The sequence below is a fragment of the Melospiza georgiana genome, chromosome 3 (genome assembly GCF_028018845.1).
Source record: "Melospiza georgiana isolate bMelGeo1 chromosome 3, bMelGeo1.pri, whole genome shotgun sequence".
NCBI classification, from domain to species: domain Eukaryota; kingdom Metazoa; phylum Chordata; class Aves; order Passeriformes; family Passerellidae; genus Melospiza; species Melospiza georgiana.
This window is the reverse complement of record NC_080432.1, coordinates 102,101,547-102,125,829: the sequence shown is the minus strand read 5'-3', so window position 1 is coordinate 102,125,829 and position 24,283 is coordinate 102,101,547. Positions and strand designations below refer to the sequence as shown.

The window sequence follows — 24,283 nt, the reverse complement described above, 5'->3', positions numbered from 1 at the left end:
ATCATTTAAGAAAACACAAGGTATACTTGCGACCATTGTTCTAATAAACCTGAAATGAAAGAGAAGTGCTGGGAAGCAGGTCAGCCTTTTTAAAACACATGTAATGTAAGGGCTTTTCAGTTCAACTGCTTGTTTCACAAGAGACAAACAACAAAGTACTATCTTGTTTAAATGATTCAATGAGTGGTTGGTTGTTATTGCAGGGGTTTTGTGTTAGGGGGTTTTGGTGGGTTTTTTAACTAGGACTAACTACTTTGATGTAATGAGAAGAGATTGAGAGAGAGCACAAGCTGAAATTCTTGCAAATACAACACAAGAAGAGTTAATTTAACCATCATCCTGATGCTTGGAAAGGCTGGACAATGATAATACACAGGAGACAATTACCAAGGCTCAGCTGATAAGATGTAACTCACTAAGGTGCAATAATGCAATTTCTTTCAAATATGTGCACTGAACAGGAGTGTCAGTATTAGGTCACTGAGGTTACAGAAACCCTGCCTTTATTTGGGATGCAATGGTATCATTTTTCTTTATGTTTATTCTTTGTTATGCAGTCTTCATCTTTATCAGGCTTATTCTAAAAGTACTTCACAGATCATAAGACCAATCCTTTTAAATTCAATGGCAAAACTCCCTCCAATATCATATCAAGAATGAAATAACTGAAGCCCAGATAAAAGCAATTGGTCATTCATCCGTAACGGGACTACATCTGGGGTGAAACAGCAGCTATTTTGCAGTTAACACTTCTATTGCAAACTGATCTATGGAGCAAAATGCTCAACTCAAAGCACAGGGGAATTTACATAGATGGAAAATAATCACACTGACTAGAATCTGGCAAACTCCCCAGAGGTAACTCCTTTATTCAGATGAAAAATGCACAAGATTGTTTACAATTGTTCAGGATCTCAATTACATATGCTATCTAAAAGACATGTCCAACAGCTGACAGAACTCCAGTCTCGTGCTACTGAATAAATAATGCTCCTATATGGGGGGTTTTTTTCACTATTTGAGTGAGTAGGGCACTATAAATGCAAGGGCTGCATGGTTATAGCTTTATGATTTGGTTCAGTTTTTAACACTACTGCCCAGGCTGTAAACTGTGATAAGATCACACACTACTGCAGCACAGGTTTATTTATGTCTGCATTTCAAGATTAAAAAATGAATCTGAAAACCAGAACAGAGGACTTGGAAATTACAGACAATTCCTGTTCACATTGTTTCAAGCTGTTATGTGTTTGAGATCAATATTTTAACTTGGGCTCCTTATTTGTCTGTAAGAGATCAATACAAATGCACACCTTCTATTTCTGTAGATGCTGTTTGCCTATCTGTGTCGAAACAACGTGCAACTTCTGTAAATTCTGTACCAGTACCACAGCCACATCTGTAGTATTTTGCTGTCAAATGCCCAAGAGATTCACTGGCTGAATGGCAGATCCCAGAGGGTTGTGATCAGTGGCGTCCTGTCACTAGTGGTGTCCCCCAAGGTTGAGAAGTGGGCCTGGTATTGTTCAGTTTACTCCTCCATGACTTGGATGGAGGGGCAGAGGCCTCCTCTGCAAGTTCACTGATGACACAAAGCTGCAGGAGTGGCTGATACCCCAGAGGGCTCTGCAGCCCTTCAGAAGGACCTCAGCAGGCTGGAGAGAGGGGCAGAGAGGAACTTTCTAAAATTTGTCAAGGGAAATGTGCATGGTCCTGCATGTGGGAAGGAATAACCCCATGTGCCACTACAGGGCTGATCTGCTGGAAACCAGCTCTGCAGAGAAGGAGCTGGGGCTTCTGCTGGAGTACAAGCAAGCTGTCCATGAGCCAGCAGTGCCCTTGTGGCCAAGAAGGCCAATGGTATCCTGGGGTGCATTAGGAACAGCATTGCCAGGAGGTTGGGCGAGGTGAATCTGCCCCTCTAATGTGCCCTTGTAAGGCCACATCTGGAGTGCTGTGTCCAGTTCTGGGCTCCTCAGTGCAAGAGGGACCTGGAGTTCCTGAAGAAGGTCCACTGCAGGGCTACAAGCATGACTGAGAGACTGGAGCATCTCTCTTACAAGGAAAGGGAGATGGGCCTGAGGGAGCTGGGCCTGTTCAGCCTTGAGAAGACTGAGAGGGGTGGTCCTCTTCAATGCCTGTAGGTATCCAAAGGGAGATATCAGAGGTTGGAGCCAGGCTTTTCTTGGTGATGCCAAGCAACAGGACAAGAGACAATGGGCAGAAACTGAAGCACAGGAAGGAACTGGAACTGATGTTCCATCTGAACAAGAGGAAGAACTTCTTTGCTATGTGAGTGACCAAGCACTGGAATGGATTGCCCAGAGAGTTGGTGGAATCTCCTTCACTGGACATACTCAAGAACCATCTGGATGCAACCCTGTGCCATGAGCTCTAGGATAACTGCTTGAGCTGGGAGGTTGGACCAGATGGCCAACTCACTGTTGTCCCCTCCCAACCCAACCCATTCTGTAGCGCTGTAATTCCTTTGTGGATTACTGAAGAAGAATATTTTCTTTATCTAAAAAGTTGAAACCTATATCAATGCTTGCTTTTAATCTCAGTGTGGTGGAAGGAAGCAGGAAGCCCAATGTTGTCACATTAGAACTGCAGTAGCAAGACACTCATTTCATCAAATCAAACTATTTTAGTTTGTGCTCAGAATTCAGGAACTGTCTTTATGTGGTCTAAAGTTAAAAAAGATTCTTTTAAAACTCTGGTTTATTCCAAAGTAAATAAAACCTGTTTTGTTCCAAAGTTTCTTTGAATGGCTTTAGATTTTACCCAAAGTAACAACTGAAGCAGACAAACCAGGAGTCTTTCATTCACAGTTTGTGTTTCACTGAGCAGAAGCTACTATTTCATAGGACATTATTTAATACAAATACCTCTCTCCCACGAGTCCTAAGTTATTATTTTCTGCCCCATACTTCATTAAATTTTATTTTTGTTGGATGAGTGCACTTAGTAGCAGTGAATTGTCATGTATGATGGAGTAAAACTTACCTGCAAGAACTGTACTTTTTTATGAAATATCAGATTTCTAGGATTTGCTGTATGCATGTAAAAGCAGCATAAACACTGACATATTTAAATATTACATTATTTACAGAGTAATTCAAGTAATTATTTCCATAATACAAGAACTGCTTTCATTTTCACATAGCTGAAACATGATAGAACTTATCTAAATGCCAGAAAGTTATTTCAATTCTACAATGGACCAGCCATTCTTTAGTAATTTGTTATTAACTGCTACTAACGTTTTAGAAATAGCATTTTTGCTGGCTCATATTTTATAACCTTTTCATGTTCCAATCAAATAGTCTGTGATGTAATATATTAAACATAACACAACAGCACTGACAGTTTGGTGTCTGAAATCAGAGATAACTAATCAACCAATACTCCTTTATTAATGTGAAATGAAAAATGTGTTGCATTTTGTTTCTGCATCACATAGTAGTACTGTATATGTGTAAACTCCAGCAGAAGTCATAAGAATACTCTTATAAAAATAACCTTCCTATCAAACAATGGGCTATTTTTAAAAGAACTTTTACATAAATCTTTCATATTACATTATCCTGTGACTTAAATAAATTGCAAACAAACATAAAATGCTGTAATGAGCTGATTATCTGAAGTAAAATGAAGTATTTCTGTTATTCTCTGAAATAGTTATGTTGTCACTGAAGACTTATATTTTCAAACACAAAAATTTGAACAGATAATTCTGATCTCATGAAACACTGAGAACTTATCAGTTGAGTATATTTTGCATAAAAACCCCATATCCTTAAGATTATCTCTATTCACCAAATGTTTTTATTAATGTGACATGCAGATGTCTGAAAGTTAAATGGGCCATTATTAGCACCCTGGAATATGCAAGCAATATCTGAATTAATTGTTTAATCATATTGAGTTGCCTGTGGCACCAAGAAAAAGAAAAGCCAAATGTCAGTATTTCACACCATCAATTGAAATGAGTCCCAGATGTTAAAACACTAAGCAACCTAAAAATTATTAATTTCATTTTAACCAAAAACTTTTCCAAAGCAAGCTTAATCTAGAGATTCAGTCTCTCCCTTCCCCTCCCCAGCACAACTAAACATGGAAATAACCCCTATTTAATACATGCAGTGACTGAACCAGGCAAATCACAGGACCAATGTAAAGATCTTCATGTCTTCTGCCATTAAAACTCACTGGTTTTGATTAAGATTTTAATTGTTTTAAAGACAATACCAAAGGATCCAATACCAATTTTACTTGTTTACTAACAAGCAAGAATGCCAGGCTTTGTTTTTCTCTAAGAAAACAAATACTGTTTGTCATTGTGCACAATTCTAAAGTAGAAGAAAGCTTTGGTTGTTATCATTTTGTCTAAAATCAATGAAAAAAGTTTTAGGAATTTAAGCTAATACAGCCTGACTACTCTCAAAAACATACTGCCAAACTCAAATGGGACTTTTTTTCAGAAATTTGAAGAAACTTAATTTAAGAATGAATAAATTCATAATATAAACATCTGCCATTGTTTTCAGTACAACACTCATTACAACAATTGCTTATATTTTGAATGAACAAGTTCTAGAGAATATAGAAAGGCTTAGCCCCAGGAAGTGCCAAGAAATATCAGAGGACAGATTAACTGCTCAGGGACATTCACACAAGTGCTACAGATTTAAAAAGGGAAGAGATTACATACCCCTCTCCACCAATTCTTGTTATCTTTAGACGAAAATCAACTGAGTTCAGGCTGGGTGGCTTCCATTTCAAAATATCATCACATCGACCAGGCTTGTATTTCTGAAGTAAATTAAAATGCAGTTTAATTATGCTTATTGGTTTTCACTGGTTTTAAAAGTAACAATTCAGCCTTTCAGACTCTATTAGCTGTCTCTAATGAATAACAATAGTCAGTGACTGAAACAACGAATACCATTATCATGGAGGTAGCTGTGCTTCACTACTTTGCTTCTCCCTTTAAAAACTGCTTGGCACTGTAGCTCTGCCATTGCATATAATAAAAAGCTGAGAATGGAAATAAAAATTAGCATACTTCATTATCTCTCTCTGGCTAATGGAAAATTTCAAAAAAGAAAATAAGACAGCAGAGAAAGAAACAAAAACACTCATAGGACATACAGAAAAAAACAAATTTAAAGTAATCTCAATGTTTTGGAACTATTTAATGAAAAATACTTTTGTTATCCATGCTGTTGGCTGACAAAACACAAAAAAGGCAAAAGCCATCATACTGCCAGCTCTCAAAAAGACTCATCAGAAACACGTTCTTTCATAGCAAAGGAATTTAAGTTATGTAAAAATTAAAGAACATCATGATATACCAGAACATAAATAAGAGAGCATCTCTTGCCAAAGAGAGAGGGTACACATTTGAGCCACAAGTTGAAAGGAACAATTTTCTATTAAATTAGAGCTTTAGTTTCTCATGGTCTCTGCTATAATTTGCTTTCATTTACTAAGCTTCCATTTTGTTCATCCTCAGCTATCACTGAGAATTAACTTGTTGACCCCTTCCTTACCAAATATCTTTCATAGCAATGGAAAAAAATCTGAATTAACGTGAATAGGGCAAAAGAATAATCTGTAAATGCACAGAATGAGAAAATTTACTTCCTTATTTATATAGTGAGAAAATTTAAGCAATTTCATATGAAAAATAAAACGAACCAAGAATGTCCACTGTCTTTTGGTAACAGAACAGTCATCAGCATCACACTGCACTCATGCTGTGCAAAATATTTTCAAAATACAGACTTTACTGATGACAAACATAACAGTTCTAGATCTAAAATGAGAAAAGCAAATTAATTTTCTGTTTTCTGACGGAAGAATGTAAAGTTACTCCTTCCAAAACAAATGCAGAGTACCTTACCTACCATTTCTTGATGAAAAGATGGTAATTTAATTCTTAATGATGCAAAAAAGGATGGACCAACCTCTCTGAGTCACAGCATTGAAATTCTGAGGAAAAGCTACATCTGATCTAATAAAAAACCTTCCTCACTAGAGCTCTTGTATCCTGACTCTGACAACAGCTGACAGCATGTGCTCAGGGAAGATGAAAAGCAAGGCCATTATATATGATATTTTCTATTACTACTCCTTGAGAAACTATCCATTTTGAAGCTCAGAGACTTCCTGATGTGGATATGATTCAAATGTGATTCCTAGATATTTAGTTATTTTCAGTTTCTCTGCAGGAACATAGATAGGCCCCCAGTAAGATCATGTAAACCCCAATCAGCTGTAAAAGCCCGTGACACCACCTTTCAAGCCTGATTACCTTGCAGGAATAAAATCACTATCTTTTGGCTTTTTGAACAAGTTTTTGTTGTTTTTGAAGACTCACACTTCCCAGGGCTCATACTAAGAAAGATGCTTAACAATCAAACCCATTGTTTCCATGCACATCATAGTTTCATTTGCCTCTATATGCACAGAAATGCACTCAGCTCAGAGGCTATAATTTTATATGTACTGTTGCAAATTTTTTTTTCCACATACATTACTCTACATTTACGTACATAAAAGTTTATGCACTCTTTTACCACTCTGCCACCCAGTCTTGTAAGAGCTTACTATAATTCTCCACATTTAGGACCAGCCCTTGCTGATCTATCAAGAAAACATCACTGAATGGTTCATCCAATTCTCCTGCTTGCTTACACGAAGTACAGGTGGCTCCCTTCCCTTGTGAGGACTGAACAGTACCCCACCCCTTTACTCCTACTCTATAAAGGTAACCAATTAGATACCTCTGCAAGAACTTTTTAAGTCTCACATTACTTTAGGTTTTTTCAAGAAAATTTTGACAATAGGCTTTGTGGAAATCTTAACAAGAAAAACCACATAATCCTTACTTAAATTACTTAAATGCATTTTGAACCCTTTGCGGGAGAGACATAACATTCCTTCCAAAAAGGTATGTAATTTTCACCAACTATATAATTCATGTTCACCCAGATACCAACTGCTATATTCCTTATAGTTTCTATTTCTTTGTCCAGTCCAGATAACAAGCTTACAGGAATTATTTATTTCCTGATCTTTCACCATACCTATCACCACCTTAATTTTTTTAAAACTGGTATTGTATTTTCTACCTTACATGCTTAGGTACTAACATAAATTTTTCACATAGCATCTACTATCCAATTTTTTCAAACTCTTTTTCATAGACTGACAAGTTACGTTCTACAAAAAGTTAGTAAGAAACCAATATCACAAGAGACAGGAACAACTATTCCAAGATCAGTAATGAAAAGCAATGCTTTGACAGAATATATCTGCAAACCTGTAATTACACTGTGTGAACTACAGTTTTGACTCAAGTTTAAAATTAACTTGAAGGGAATGGGGGAGGATTTGCTCATTAAGATGGAGATTTTTTTTTTTTTACATTGAGAACCAGCATAGCGTGAGACGAGACTCAAATAAAAATTTTATTCTATTAATAAAAAAATTATCTCTAGCACACCTCAAGTTAGTCAAAGATATCTCACTTAGAAAGTATTAACAATAAATATACCCTTTTATATACTTTTGACTATTACATTTAGTTTTTACCACTGTCAAACAACAGACTTCTCACTTCACAGCAATTTGTTGATTCCAAACACCTGGTAAAGGTAACAGGTAAATTACAGCTATCTTTCAAAGTTACAAAGCCTTAAAGAAGCCATCAGAATTCAATGCTCATACAAGGAACAATTTATGCAGGTCCTTCCTGGCCTCCCCTAACTTCTTCTGTTACCATGAAAGACAGAAGTTCACAGAAGTCTGGCTCAAAAGGAGAATTCATTCAAAGGCCATATTAATAATCCCTAAGAAAGATTAATTTTTAACAGGTGAGTCCAAACACATAAGACAGCACTAAAAAGTTATTGAGTTTGAATGCTAAGTGCTAAATCAAATTCTTTAAATATGAGCTGAAGCCAAACAAGGATTTTGCTTGTTAAATGCATGGAAACTTCACCTTAGATGAATCACTGCGTACTGCAGACCTGTTGTGCGTGAAGTTACTCTTTATTTTAATTCCAAACCAAAATGTGAAGCAATCTGTTTGAGATCGAACTACACCCTAGCATTTTAAATATAGCATTCATAGCAATGATATCCTCATCACCACTCCCCAACAAATACCTATGTACATGACTACTTCTAAAACATATCAGATCCCCTGTCATCTCAAAAACAAAGTTCATGCTTCAATCTGAAACCTGTCAACCTAGTCTAAGCACAAAAATTAGAACTCCACACCAAAAAGGTACATTGACAAGTCAGAAACTATCTCAAACAGTTTTAAAGGATTGGAACTAGGTGGCCTCCTGGAGTCCCTTCCAGTCTAAATTGTTCTGCAAAACTGTGTCTCTCTTTGTTTGCTTGTTCTTTCAGCAGCCATATTGGGTGCATTTTAGTTTGCAAAAACAACAAACATTCACAATAAATGCCCCAGTTGTTCCTATTTACTACATTTTAGTTGTGATAGCTCGGCAGCTCTGGTGCACACAAACTGGATTCCATTAATGTAACACCAAATTTGAAGTTTCCCTTCAGGACACATCTAATGCCCTTCACTCCAAAGTACAGACACCAGAGGCCAAGGCAAAGGCCATTCCATTGCATTGCTACCTTGCACCTACAAAGCACAAACAAACCTAAGCTGTAAAGGTACCCTGCAACATCCTGAACTGCTGCTTCAAAGAAATAAGGGTATCAGTGCCTTCAGTTGGCTATGAACCCTAAGCTCTCCAATTTCTACATTTTTTTACATCTTTTTTGCATCCACTCACTATCTATCTTTTCAGTAGTAGTAGTAGTTGTATAAATGCCCTATCTTCTGTGGCCATTCTCTCCTGGCAAAACCTCAGACCCTTCTTACTTTCATGAAGAAGATGAAGATCAGGGACAACAGATGTGTCAGAAGTAGCATTGCAAATGTGCCCTGTGCACATTTGCAAAATGACCCTAAAACTCAGGTGCACATCCAATGCCCTGGGATGAATAATCATCACTGAAGACAACTCAACAGAAAGCACATCCTCTGGCATCCCTCTCAGGCTACTAAACCCATTGATTTCTCACCTCAGACTCAATTCCATAGGCACAAGTGGGTCCAGTCAAACCAATAAGAGGGTTTTGTTAGAACCATTTTAGCACTGCAGGGTACAGTTATGGGTTGTTGGTCATGTTGAACCTCAATCCCCTGTCCTGTCCCAGAGTACTAAGTCTAGTTCCCTCCTTCCTCCACAGCTGCCCAAAGACGGGGCCACTCTCTTCTCATCTCCCATCAGATCAAGAGAATGGCCCTCAAAGCCTCAGGTTCTCTCATCTTAACTTTTGCTGACACATTTCTGGTCAGTTGCAGATAGCCTCACATACAGGTTTGGGATTTGCCTAAAGCCATGTGTCAGCATTTGCATTCAATGGATGGCACAGCAGAAAGCTTAAAGCCTGGACAATGGAGATATCAGAGGCCCACAAGGAGGATAAACTTTAACTCCAAATAGCTGCTTTCACATGCAATAGATGTTTCTGCTTAGAATTTTGTAGGAGGAAGAGCGGGGTTAGTTTCTGGGACTGCATTCTGGGCAGGCAGTCTGGGGTGTGGGGTGGTGTTGACTCACCATGAAGACACCCACCTGGAAGGCTGAGTGACTTCAGCCTAAAGTCTAGACAAAACAAACAATTTCTCCTAGCGACTGAAAAAGAAGAAGTGGTGGGATGATCAAGAGAGAAGTTCGTGTTTCATCAAGAAGAGGAAAAGAAGGTTTCCTTTACAAGGGTGGATGTCTCACTATCCTACAAAGTCTAACCAGCCAGCTCTACCTCCCATAACCCTTCTTAAATACCATCCTCCTGAAGTGCAAGCAGCAGCTAACACAGGCCACCTTACATTTCCTTCCTCCATATCTTCCCTCGCTCCTTCCAAATGACACGAAGCCAGCAAATAACCCAGCTCTTCCTTTTCTCCTAAGTGGCACAGAGCTGCTGCTTATCAGCTCTGATTTCTCCTCAGTAGACTGGTCAGACCTAGCCCTGCAAAGTATCCAAAGGCTGCAAAGCTGGCAGCTACGGGCACACACCAAATTAGAAAGAAAGCTAAAATAAAGGGCACAGAAAGCTCAGGGAAGGTTTGTTTGCATTGTCATGCTTGCACAAGAGGTATGAAAGGTTGGGTACCTTTGAGGAGTGATGGCAGAGCAGGTGGGAGGGGATGGGGTTAACCAAGACTGGGAATCTACTGGAGCTCTTTTAAATCATTAAATGTAGTTTGCCACATTAACTATGACAAACCTATAATGACAACAGATCTACTCCTCTTACAATGCAAAACAGTGATAAATATTTTATCTGAAGAGCATTACTTAATTCTGAGGCCTCTTAATCCACAGGGCAGCTGCTGGCCTGCCCAATATAATAGCTGGTATTCAGCTGGGTAAACATAAAGATAGAATCATTACCCAAAATGTGTTTTTATTTTCTTGCACTACAGACCCTGGATCATTTTAAAGAACCAAAAGGATTGATTATAATCAATCATTTCAGACTAGACTTTATAAGGAAATGAGCTGAAGACACAGAAGTTGCTAGCATTGTTGACAGATTATGTGAATAAATCACAACAATGGATTGAGAAACCACAAGATCAAATGCAATCATTGAGTCAATTGTATATTCATAGATTTTTAAGACTGGAAACCCTTACTGGGATCATTGAGTTGGTTCTGTTGCATAAAGGACAGAGAACCTGGAACAATGTTTATATCAAGCTTATAACTCCTATTCAAACTACAGTAGTGTTTATCTCAAGTTAATAATGCCTATTCAAAATACAAGACACCTTTATGAAAAATACCACATAATGAAGAAATCATAACATGTATCTTAGAGAAGTTACCACAGCCGTTTATTATAGTTGTGCTTAAAAATGCTTATTTCTACACTGAGTCTTGTTAATGCCTTGCCTTAGACTGAAGCCTGGCTCTCCATATAATTACTTCCCTTTTTAAAATAGAATGAGTAAGTCTGAGTCTCTCTGCATGGATAATTTCCCCATTGGTTAACATACACATCATCATAGTATAATTTCACAAAAGCCTTTAGAAGAGTAGGCAACAGAACTGAATCTAATATTCTTTTCATCACTTACACATACAGCAGAACTCAAAGTATATTTGTGTTCTTCTGCATTGCTGTGAAACATGTTGATAACTAGCTCAAATAATTCTTTTCAGATTCATGCCTTTAGCTGGGACTTAACACACTCCTGGAAATACAGCCCACATTTGCCTGTATTCAAGCACCAACACAAGATCAAATGATCCACCTTAGCCTACATGATTGATTTTTCAGAAAAACAAGTAAGTTTGCTGAAAAGTTCAAAATATTAACAACATGACCATAAAAACATAAGCAAAATCCCAACATTATCATTAAAACCCTTTAAGTCTTCATGGTAATGTACTTCTTTAACTGTCACAAAAAATCAAAACCAAATACAAACAAACAAACAAAAACCTCAAAATTAAAAACAAAAACAAAACAAATACAACCAAACTAAAATCTACTTGAGGAAATAAGTTATGTCACCAGCAGTTAAACTGCAACCCTTCGCTCCTCCTAAAAATTCTGCCTTCTCTCCCTTCAGCTTCCCTTCTCAGTTCCAATTCCTTCTGCTCCTCAAAGTGCCCGTACAAACAACCTACAATCTCCCCACAGTTCCCACAGACCACCACTGTAATTCCTCATGTATTCTATTTTCTTTGCCAGGGAAAAAGCTAAGCAAAAGAGAATGTGGCACCGAAAGTTTCTTGGCCATTGATGGATTAATGCTTGTTCATGCTGGATATTGAGCAGGACTCTGCGAACTGGAAGAAAGGGATGTACCAGTCTGATCATAGGCCCACTGCACTCCCTGGCTGAGGAGCAGAAAGTCCAGCTTTTCTTATTGATGCCAGAGCCAAAGCGGTTATCTGAAAAAACTGCTTTGAAAGCAGCAGGATCACCTCAACTCACATCCTCGGAGGGGAAGGCAAACAGTGTTGTACACTTTGGCATTTGTGGTGTTTGGTGGTGGTCACTGGTCATCAGCAAACCAGCTTCAGAGATTATTCATCCCACCCACAGAGAAAGCTACTTTGAATGTTGGTGGTCTGGGAGAGAAAGGAGAACAATGTCCAAGAGCAAACGCCTCCAGATTCAAACAACAGGGTGTGTGACTGATACACAGAAAAAGTAAATAAAATTAGTTCTTTGATCTGAAGAGGACATTGGAATAAACACCTAGACAACACTGTCTACTTAGACCAAACATCAGACAGTAAGAGAAAAATATTATTGTTCATTCTTGCACTAAACCATCATATTTACTTCCTATTTAAAATACATAAGAGCTGGCCAAACTGACTATCTGTCTTCACCAAATAAATTCCACATACCACAGAGGCAGAAAGAGAACTCTTAGAAAGACTGAAGAATTCAGAGGCATCCAAGAAACGTGTATGAATGAAGGGAATATATGAAACTTTTGACAAATGCATTTCAGCAAGGGAAAGATGCATAACTTCCAAAGAAAAAAGGTGCTTTAAGAAAAACTTTTTAATTGGCACTCAGTGTCTCAAAGATTATCAGGATTCCTTTGTTCTTTAAGAACCAAATCAAATCAAATGTACTAAATACTGTACCAAATTTCTTTCTTTGTAGAAATTTGACATAATTTCTGTATAAACTCTATCAATAGTAAAGAAGGCATTTCTTTTAATAAATGTGACTCAACTGTTCCTGTACTTGTAAAGGAAATACAGGGAGATGTGATTTGTAAGTACCCCTGAGAGTGATCAGGCTAAGAGAAACTCATGGATAAATATTGGTACTTTCCAGACACCTGTCAGTTCTGAAAGGCATTTTCATAGTTGAGACAGAACACAAGAACCTAAACACAGAATGGAAAATATATAAGAACACAAAATGGCTGCAAACTTCATACAGCTCCAAAACACAATTCAACTGCTTTCCAATTTCATGCAAACAGTTTTCATATGGTCTACCAAACCCTCCACCAAGCACATCGTGTATCTACACTGTGGAGAGACAACCATGATGCCCTAACTAAAAGATGACCAAAAAAAAAAATCTAATTCCTTTCCTTCATAAAACTCTTTTAATGAAAAGAAATTAATAAATGCTGCTTTTAATGCTTAGTGGTCTAAATTACTAATTCAAACCATCTGAACAATCAAAGAGCTGCACTTCTCACTAAACATCAGCTTTTTGCCTGGTTCAGTGATTTGATCACAATAGACACACTGAAGTTCAACAAATATTTGATCAGCTTGAAAATAGGACTGTTAATGAATTCCAGACATTATACAAAGTAATGTCGTCACATCGTTGAAAGCAAATCTGTAACAGTAACTTTAGAGACCCAAAAAGATGGAGAAAAGACAAGATCCTTGGCAAAACTCAAATAATATAATGTCCATGTTTAAGCCAAAAGGATGATAGAGCCAACTCCAGATAACACAGTTTTAACAGTGAAGCCTCCATGCTGCTTTAATTCCATGTAGTCAAACAAATTTGTGTTAATTCTTCCATTCCTCCACTTTAAAAATCAAAATAAGGAAAAATTAATGTGTTTTAAGACACAATCACATCTGTATTCCAGAAATTTTTCCTTTAGAAAGTTAAAGAATAAAGTAGGAATGACACTTTTTAATGCACTAGGACTGGTTATCTGTGAATAACTGTTTTGGAACATCTGTTTGAGAAAATGTTATTGTACCACAATTTGTCTTTTATGAAAATGTGACTTGAAGCTATATGAAGTAGAATGAAAACTATTATAATCAAAATTACCTATGAAATATTAAGCTTAACTGTCATACCAGACTAAGAAGCAAAACATGAACCCATTTAATACTGTTAGATTATGTTTTATACTAAGGATTTTAACATTTGAATGCAAATCAGGTTTAGAAGGTTAACCTGTATGGAGAAATTATTTTGTTAATATGTTAATAGAAAACTTTTTCCAAAAGTGCCTCTGATCCTCAAGCTAATGTAATATTTATATTGGGCTTCTTTGGTAATTGGTGGGCTAAACGTCTTCTCCTCTTGCACTTTAATTTAGATTTATACCTCCAGCTTCATTAAACATCTTGTTTCACAGCCATACTAATAGCTTTTCTCAATATTCCATTAAGCAAGGAGAAAATATGAGGACATTTTATTCATAACTAACATCATATTAATATTTGATAAATGTAATTCAGATCACAGCCAAAACTATATGTTTATAGCAATCAAAATATAGCAGCCACAATTTTTTTCCTCCTCCCCCCAGCACATTAGTATGAGCAGCAGAAAGCTATTTTTGATCATTTCTGTCCTTTCACTGGATATAACAGTCTGCACCTAGAAACTCCAATACATGAGTTTGAAGCAAAACCGAAAAAAGTAAATGGCTTCAAATCATTGGCTAATGTATATATGATTCAAATGGACCAAGAGGTGTCTGCCTTTGATTATAAACTCTACTTTTGGCAAATTAAGGTAACTGTTGAAGAGCTACATGGTTCTACCTTTGTGACAAATAATGTCCTGACAAAAGAACTATAGTGCCCATTGTCAAAGGAATTGGTGATGGCCCATGGTTTTTACTTAAGACATTAGATTTATATTGCTATTGATTATTTTGTAATTTTCTTATTTTTCACCATCACTAACTTCATTTATAACTTCATTGCATATGTGCTATGTAAGTCTTCTGAAAAATTAACACAATAATAGCAACACCCAAGATACTTCAATTGGTCTTCCACTGCTGTATTTAACTCAATATTGCACTTTCCATCCCTAAGTTAAACTGAGATGGCCTCAGCATGTAGCAGCAGTGTAAACTGTCACCAGGAACTATTGTATTTACTTCTCCAGATGAAATTTTGTTTCAAATTCAGCTTCACAACTCATTAACAGCCTAAACCAGAAATTAATACAATGGAAAAGTCCATATCTATATAACTTTTTCTCAGCCATACATTGTTAATTTCTACCTTTCTAGAAACACACATAAACAAACCCAGAGGTAAGAAGCCAAATGGCTTAAAACAGCTGTCCATAAACTGTTGGGAGAACCAAGACAAAACAGAAGCACCCCTGGCTCACTCCTTTACTGGTTTTTCTTTTTCTCTCTTAAAGGTTATTATTCTTCTCTCTGCCCCAACAACAAATCTTTGAAAGACTCTTAGGGAGATCATCTTCTCTCTAATCTTCCTTTCACACTTTTACTGTGAAAAAAGCCTTCATCACATGAAGCCAGTAACATTGGAGAACACATCAATTTTCACTGTATAAACTGATGTGTAGGTGCTTCACTGCATCACTTGTTTTATGAGCCAAACTGTTTATGTCTCTTTAAAAGTTTAAAGTGTTGTACATACCAGCCAAATCCTTCTCTCATTTCTCAAACCCTATGGCACCAATCTCTCTTCACCTTCTGCCCTTTCATTTTTACCACCTCCATCCTAACTCAAGCTTAAGTGTAGTCATCACTTCAAATTTACATCAGAGAAAGAAGGAAGTCAGTCTCTCAGAGGACTTCTTTCTTTTTGGCTAGTTAATTTGTAGTCAAAAGCTCCTAGAATTCCCACAAAAATTGGGTTGCATCAGTGGAAAGTATTCAGTGCTCCAAGTCTGACAGCATAATGGTACAACAAAAGAATCTCCATGAACTGAGCAGCAGTGCTTTTGGCTGACTCACTACAATAACCCAATTTGGAAGCTGGGTAATTTATCAGTATTAGAGGCCACATTTGCAGAAGCTCCAACCTGTAAATTTAAGGCTTCATTATAACATCGCTTTTGTTGACATTTTAGTAAGCTACGATGATAATCAGTATACCAGGAATAACATTTCAGAAAATCCCCTCAGAGACCAGGAAGATTAATGAAAACTGTGAAACTTAAACAAAAAAGATGCAAAAATATATTTCAAAATACTTCTTGAGGAATGCAATCTTGAAAAAAAAAAGAATGCAGCCTTACATCAAAAGGCAATCAGTAGGCTGGAACTTTTAGCTAGTCTGAACATAAGGAGAAATGTGCAAATACTAAGAAATTGCAGCATATTGGTCTCAGACATAGTTCAATTTCTCTTTATAATTCAAATGATAAAAAGCCCTCGAGCTGAACAGATATGCTTGAAAGATGATGCACAGAATTGCCAGCAGGATTTTTTTCTACATGTTGCTAAATGCATGCTACACAAAATTGTCATTAAGGGCTAGCTTATTACACCTTACAGGGCTACAAATCTCCTTGAATTAAATATTCATGAGTCTTGCATGGAATACTGAATCCTGTGGTATTTTACAAGAAACAATAGAAAGCAGTCTTTTCAACTCCATATTCTAGTACACAAATTATAAAATTGTGAGTTTCAATCATATTAAATTCATCATTAGCCATTGACATGCAAATAGCAAAGCACATACTTCACATCTTTATTTTCAAAAGGAAACATTCATACAACATGGGAGTTAAGTCCCACCAGTAGAACTCAGCATGTGCTCTGCAGTGCTTTCACTTGGCAAGTAGCAAGCTGATGTGCCCAGAGATGAAAAGCAAAGTGGGGAAAAAATGTATATTGAAAGGAAATCAGTACGTACTTTCTCTTATAAGTCTCCTACAAGACTAATACAACTTAAAACTGCATTTTCAGGAGACTAATTTGGATAATGAGCAGGGGAAAATCCTCATCTAAGAAGAAAAAATATACCATGCCAAATGAGAAAATGAAGGGATCCTGCCCACTCTTTGTGTGAAACTAAACCTTGCAGTTCTGACTTAGGAACAAACAAGTCAGTGTCTCTGGGTAAGAACAGGTTAAATTGAATAGGATAGCTATTTGCTGAGCACTCTAAACAAAGAGAAAAGAAATATAGGTTGCATTTTAAGAACATTACTCAAAAAAAAATACAGTTACTGTGAAATTAGTTGCTATCCTTCTTGGGAAGGACATTCTTCCATTAAAAGCAGTGGCTCCAATGTAAGTTGTTAATATTGCCTTGTAACCTAACAATAGTTACAGCCACATGAGATTTTTTGCCCCTTCTACAGAGCATGACCACACCAACACCCATCAGACATGCACACAAAATCTCTGGCTTGAATACTGGGATTGAGCAATTGCCATGAAGAACCTGTTCCAACTTCTCTGCTGCTGGCAGGGAGCTTTCATTCTGTTACTGGCAGAAGGGTTAGAATCAGACTTTTTCCTCCTTTCCCGTTTCTTAAATGTTTCTTCTTTAATTATACCAAATGTTTAAATGTTAATGTAGCTGTGCTTCGAGCAGACAAGCAGCTGAAGGGCCAAAGAATTAGGGGAGGGGGTAAGTGACAATTACCTTTTGCCAAAACAAATGTCATCAGGTTTAGCTGCTATTTAACAGTTTAACATTTTAACAAGGGCGAATAGAAGGAGTAGTTAAGGACAACTTTTCCATAAACAAATGTACAAAGTATTTAAAAAACAGAATTATATTTCTAAAGAAAGAGAACTGCAACTCATAGTGCCACATTACTAGCATCTATCAAGTGAATTGAAATGTCTGATGTGCAGTCACTGGGAAATTCTGGGAGAAGAATGCAGACAAACCTGAGCCAGTTCAGGAGAGCTTTCTCTCAAATCTGATTTCTCTCCCATGCATCCTTTTTCTTAATATCATAAAAAGACAACAGTCCTTTCCTTAATCTCTAGAACATAAAACACAACTGAGAATGCCATAGGAAAAAAATAGTATCACTGATTCAAGCAAGATTCTGTGATGATATTTGGAAGACAGTTTAAAAATCTCTTCCAACCTGCAAGATAAAGTGAGTTTATCACTTCAATACAAATGTAACTAAAATGCTGAGATAATGAAGAGCATGGTAGTATGAATTCTGAGCTAATAAATTAGATCTCTGTGAGGCTCAATCCTACTTGTGAAACAACTTCAATAGAATCCTTCAAAAACTTTATTAAAGCAGAGTGAGTGGTACAGACATGACAACAAAGTGAACAAGCTCACCAGTCATCAATTCAGCAGGAACTCCAGAAAGAATCAGAGAGCCATGTGGAACTACATCTCTCTTGACACCAAGAACAGTAAGTACCATGCTCATTTTATGAGCTGTCTTGTAAAAACCTTTTCTCTTGTACAGTACAGCCTCAACAGAAGAAGAACATGGCTTTTATAAACCAAAATCATTCAACAAGCTAATTGTTGAAATTAAATTCTAAAGCTGAGACAAAAAATATGATTCTTAGCAGATGGGGAGTCAGTGGTGTCGGTTTTGGGGGAAAGACCTAGAAATTCAGTTCAAGTGGAAATCAAAGATATTTTAGGTAAATTGAGCTATAACAATGTTTACAGTGAAAGCTGCATTTACCAAAATACTAAAATAGATGGATCAAAGTTTTACCTGCATTACATAGACAACACTTAGGTTCTTAGGCCTTTGAGCACATTTTCTCCTCAGTTGCACATGTATATTTGCTCTTTCAAAATGTGTGAAATTGGGAAAAGCTCAGAAAAAAAATGGGATTCAAAAGAGGGAGCAGTTCAGGTTCTGACAACTGTTTATAACTGTTGCAAACAGACATATTACAGAATAATATGCTCCAAGAGGGTACTATAAAGGATCTAAAGCTTTAAACTCCCCCTCACAACTGGGGGTAAAAGAGAAAGACCATTAAAAAACAAAACCACTCTAGGACACTAAAACCTAATTAGAGCAGAAGAGTGCTGTACAAAGGGAACAACAGTCAGCTGTTCATTAGGAACAGAAGGAAAGCAATTTTGTCTTCGGGGTGGCATAAGAATCCTTAATGGTGTTTAACTCCCTGCATCCCTCCTGCCCAGCACCCTTTGTACAGGAGGGAAGAGGTCACACGGTGGTGTTCAACAACCACCATTGTTCCCTATCCCCTTCTATTCCAGCACCTGGGGATCTCAGCCATGTGCATTTTAGTGCAATCTTGCAGAAGAGAACTGTGAGTATGTGTGACTGCAGTCAGAAATGCAAGAGAGCAGTCAAAAGCTGCCTGCAGGTGACCATGACATTGCCCTAACAGTCACTAAAGAAACTCCCCTTTATGAATAGCTGCCAAGATTTTCATATCTCAAAAACATTTCTTTCATCTCAAGAAAAAAAGTTTTGTAATTTACCCCTAAGCCAATAACTGCATCTTAAATAGTGAGCAATATCATGACTTGAATTAAAAATTTACTGTTATTCAAAATTCCCCTCCAAAACAAGGCAGTTATCACAGTATAAAGTCATTAGACAGCTAAACATATTTTTTCCCTAAAACCAGCAAAACTCTACTTTACTTCTTTAACAATTGTTGGCTTTTTTAAGCAACCAAGATGTGTACAAGCCGAGCAGTATACCCAGTTAAAATCAAGCTGGAATATCTATTCCAGTAAAAAAATATTATCAAAAACTTGCTTTCTGCATGATCAAAATTTTAACAACTTTTTCCCCCCTCAATTTTTTTCCTGGCCAGTCACCATTAATATTCCTAAGAAATTAATTCATATATATCTGCAGTGAGATTTGATTTGAGTGTGAAGTTTCAGAGGTAATGGAATAACACCCACCAAATCTGACAGAGGACAGAATCCGACTTCTTTTGAAGGCCTAGGACAATATGCAAGCAAATGTCATGGAAACAGAAGCTCTCTCCATAGTAACACCGTTTGTGGCACTGTAGCTAACCACTCTAAGATGCTCCAAGACATAGGTTTATTAGCTTAAACCCAGTTTTCATTTAGCATTTGTTCCATTAACATTCCATATATCTATCAGCCATAAAGATTTATTAAAAACACTAATAGTTCACAAGAATGCAGTAACAAAGTCAAACATAAGTATAAGGGCAAACTAATCAACTGTGATAAAGCAAGTCTGAGTAACATTGTCTTTTGGGAAAAAAGCCAAGAGACTGATGGCACTGTAAAGAATAATTATATTACAGCTGGTTTCTACTACAGGCTCTGACTCCGTGCAACAATTGTCAGATATGCAATAGCATCTTACATGAAACACACAGAAGGAGCTACAGAGTAAGACATAAAAGTAACATTAATTTTTTAAGAATTAATTATATATCATATAAAAATATATAATTAGACCTAAGCAACCCTCGTTACCTGCTGTTATACAAAAATTTAAATTTTTTATCAACCAACCCAGCAACCAAAACCCTCAAAACCAGCTGAACAAAGACTCCAACTAGCATTGTAGCTGCTCTCCATGGAGATGGACCAGCTTAGTGCATAGCAATCAGAGCCATGGGAATGATTTTCAATGAAAATTTATTTGACAAATTCAGTCCTGTTTGTAAACTATCTGTATGCAGTTCATTACTCTGACCAAAAAAAAAAATCTTTATTAATTTTGTGGCAATACTTGTGGGCCCGTTTTTTGATCTGTTGACCAATGCAAAGTTTCAATTCCCTGACTGTTACTAGATACAAGGCCCATGGTACTGTGTGTCCCTTCCATCCAAAAACTGAAAAGGGTCAGCAGTGCACATGGGTACAAAAATACATTACCTCTGACATTTTTGCAAGCAAAATACCAGGTCTTGCAAGCATAGAAAATAGAGCTCATCTTGTAGAAATTTTTTAAAATGTCACAAATAATCACAAAAATCATTCATCTGGTTGTTTATATGCAAATTATGAAAAGCTACATGTGTTTTTTATTGGTTCAAATACTTAATGAAATATAAAGTTTAAACTGAATCCTGTAACAATGAAAAGCATTGTGACTGTATTACTGTAATACATAAGCTGTCTGAAAATAAATGAAAAATAACTTTACCAGTCTTTGTACATGGAAGTAGTCCCATGCTCTATACATATTTTAGAGAATACAGCTGACTCTACTCAAAAATCAAACATATTTTTCCAAAACCATGCTAGTGCTTCAAAAAAAAAGCTCTTAAGGTTTCCAAAATATATCCAATATGGTTCATTACATACAAGTTTGCCTGTCTTACAGAAAAATCTGTATTACTTAAAACTGATACCTTTAAAAATATTCTGTAAATAACAAACAAAGCAAAAATGCTTTTGTCTACTGGCCTTAGAGTCAGCTCTGCTAGAAGAGATGGGGAGAGGAATCCCAAGAGCCAAATATTAATTTGCACTGCTTGATGCTAGTTGATGGTAAGACTGCTCCAAAGGAATAAGCTGCCTAAAAACTAGCAAATACTGACCTCTGCCAGTCTCTTCTTCGACTAAACTCACATTTTTCCTCACCATCATATGCATCAGACAACTTGCAGAACCGGTTTAAGTAAGAAATTGGAATTTTACATTTTATACTTGAAGACAAAAGGAACAACCTTGAAACTCTTATTTTGTTAACCACATAGCAAACTTCTTTTTTCACCTGTTTTGAGCTCTGAGCACTATGAGCACTGGATCCTGTAAACAATCTACATTTGTTAAACAGTTGTTTCCAAAACTATTTAGAATTATTCTTTATTCTTCTGGTTCCTTTTTCTCATTACTAGCAGAACAAGCCATATTTTCCTTTAAAAATGGCAACATCAATTCACTGCCTGACAAGTCCCAATGATATACATTTCAATTGCTCTCATAAGTTAAAAGTTCTCTAGAGAATCTCATGTTGCTTAAAACACGTTTTGTTTCAGTGGTTGGATGAATGTACAGATGCAAGATCTCCCTGGGATGTCTAGTGATCACTGTTTGGAAAAAAGCAACCTCCTGTTTGTCAGTTCAAACTTGTCAAAACTTTCAGACAGGATGTAACAATTGTACTAACTAGTTTTTAAAGAACAATTCAAAGCGTACAGAACATCTGCATTTTGGAAATCTGAGAAAATTTCCAGCTAAGACTTCTAATCATTTTCCCCTTTTGGAACAAACCAGCAGACATGTCATAGTTGTACATTCCCCTATTTCAGTGGAAAGCTTCTAGAGTAATGTGGAAAAAAACCTGAATTTCATGTCAGAAACACAACTAGCACCATAAAAAGAAAATAAGCTTTTGCTTTATGACTATCTGCACTAATTACATAGGAAAACTTCATCAGATTTCTGATCTCTGACTCCTACAATCAAGGCATGAAGTCCAGCACTGCCCTACTATTCTGTACGTAATAGGCCTGTATGATACAATCACATCTAAATTATTCACCACACACCTCATTGTGGCAGACAATGAAATTTTCATAGAAGCAATTTATAACTTTCACATCAAGCTCAAGACTTGCATTTTTAATCATCTTAATGGATTTGGTTCACTATTTTTGTAATATCAAAGGCTACGCGAGCTGATGAAAGGAACAGAAAGTACAATTACAACTGAAACTAAAGTTACTGTCAGTCAAAGGGAGACTGAATTATCACACAGTGTTCTGTTGCACCTCTTCAGTAGAGAATCCTATTCCACAGGTACCTCTGAGCCTTGCAGAGTACTGTTCTGTACAGTATCATGAACATGTTTATTTTAAATGTGCAGTCACCAATATGCACACCGACATTCAAAGATTTATCTAATAATATATGCTAGCACCTAAGAAAAATATTCTTATAATTAAAAAATTCAGTTACCCTTTGGTGATATTTACCATGCATTTTCAAAATTGCTGTTTATAAGAACACTGACCCAGTAAACATTCCAATTTACAAGTAACAGGGTAACATAGAATTAATTGTTCTTCTTTAAAAGAAAGTGTCTCTATATGTTTTGACCATCCAGACACCACAATGCAAGTGCTGATATTCCTCTGAAAGTCATCCTGTTTCATCACATCTCAGGTATATACACCATTTTTCTGAAATGCCAGGCTACTGATTACACTAAACAACAGGATGGAGATCTATCTAAATATTCTGTTTATCCTGATACCACTATTTTTGTTTTACTGCTGTGCTCCTGCCTAATAAAGAATATGAACATTTTATGAAGAATTTTCATGAAAACCTGAAATGTTTGTTGGCTGTCTTGTTTTGCCATGTACAAGAAACAGAACTGGGAGAAAAAATCACAGCCTAGCTCTTCCAGATACTTTGCTAAATCTTTTCAGTTTGATAGAAAGAGTACAGAGGGACCATAAACTAAGTATTCTGTTTATAGATATCTACTCTGATACAGAGAGAAAAGAGAGTATTGACAAAATACTTTCTACTATATTGTTCAGTTTCCAAATCATTCCTGATCCATCAGCTTCTTAGTCCTGGAGAGATTGCTACAAATTTCAGGATGAGTCGGAACACTGCTATGAAGACAAGTGACCACTTCATTAATCTATTCAAGAGCTGAATCAGATGATTCAGTAAAGAGTTCTCACTCTTTTGATTCAAATAAAAAACTCTCCTCGATTTCCCTATGCAGCTATAAAAGAGATTAAAAAAAAAAAACAACTGATCCACAACACATAGAAATCAATGTAATTTTTGGAATACAGACCTACTTATTTAAAACCGGTATGATTTGCAAAAGCTGAACCATTGTATTGGTATTCTCACCTGAAATCCCATTACAGTATATATTCTGAATATTTAGCTATTTATTTTAGTTAGAAAGTACATGCACAACCATAGTTAGAAGCATGACAACAAGTGCACTCCACAAGTTCCCTGACAGCCTGCTTTGAGACAAAGAAACTATGGAAAACCTATTTTTGAAAGCCTTCATTATTGATGATTTTATCTACAATTTTATTTTCCCAACATTTAAAACAGTAGCAGGCAGAGCAAGTGGGTTTTTTTTGCTTTTCCTAAACAACACATGCAAAGACACCACCATATTAATGTCAACTGACAATCCCAAGGAACACTAGTACATATAATATAGGAAAAATCTTTCCTACTGTCACTGGTAGGCAGAATTATTAAACTGCACAACAGAAGTTCAAGACCCCATTTAGATAGCACCCATAAGTGCAGTTCACTGCCTGAGAAATCAGAGAATGTCAGGCAGTACAGGTTATTAGCAAGCAAATGAGACAACATTCCAATTAAGACCAACACTCTCCTTAGGTAATCAGACTCAAGGCACTGACATCTATTCAGGCTGACAGAATAAGGAAGTCAGGTTAAACAATTCTAGCAAACAGCAAATAGGTTTGCATTTCAATCTGAATGTACCAGAGGACCAAGAGCAGAAAGTTAAAGAAGAAAAACTTTTGCTACACCCCAATCTTATGATATTTAGAGCTAAA

General features: G+C 36.6%; 1 protein-coding gene across 1 annotated transcript in view; it reads right to left on the bottom strand.

The window, feature by feature from the left end:
- The window catches only part of RNGTT (RNA guanylyltransferase and 5'-phosphatase), a 168,890-nt gene that overhangs the window by 58,755 nt on the left and 85,852 nt on the right, over positions 1–24,283 (bottom strand). The window contains exon 13 of the mRNA XM_058021363.1: positions 4,715–4,815. Coding sequence (XP_057877346.1) covers positions 4,715–4,815 — 101 coding nt within the window. The remainder of the gene's footprint in view (positions 1–4,714; positions 4,816–24,283) is intronic.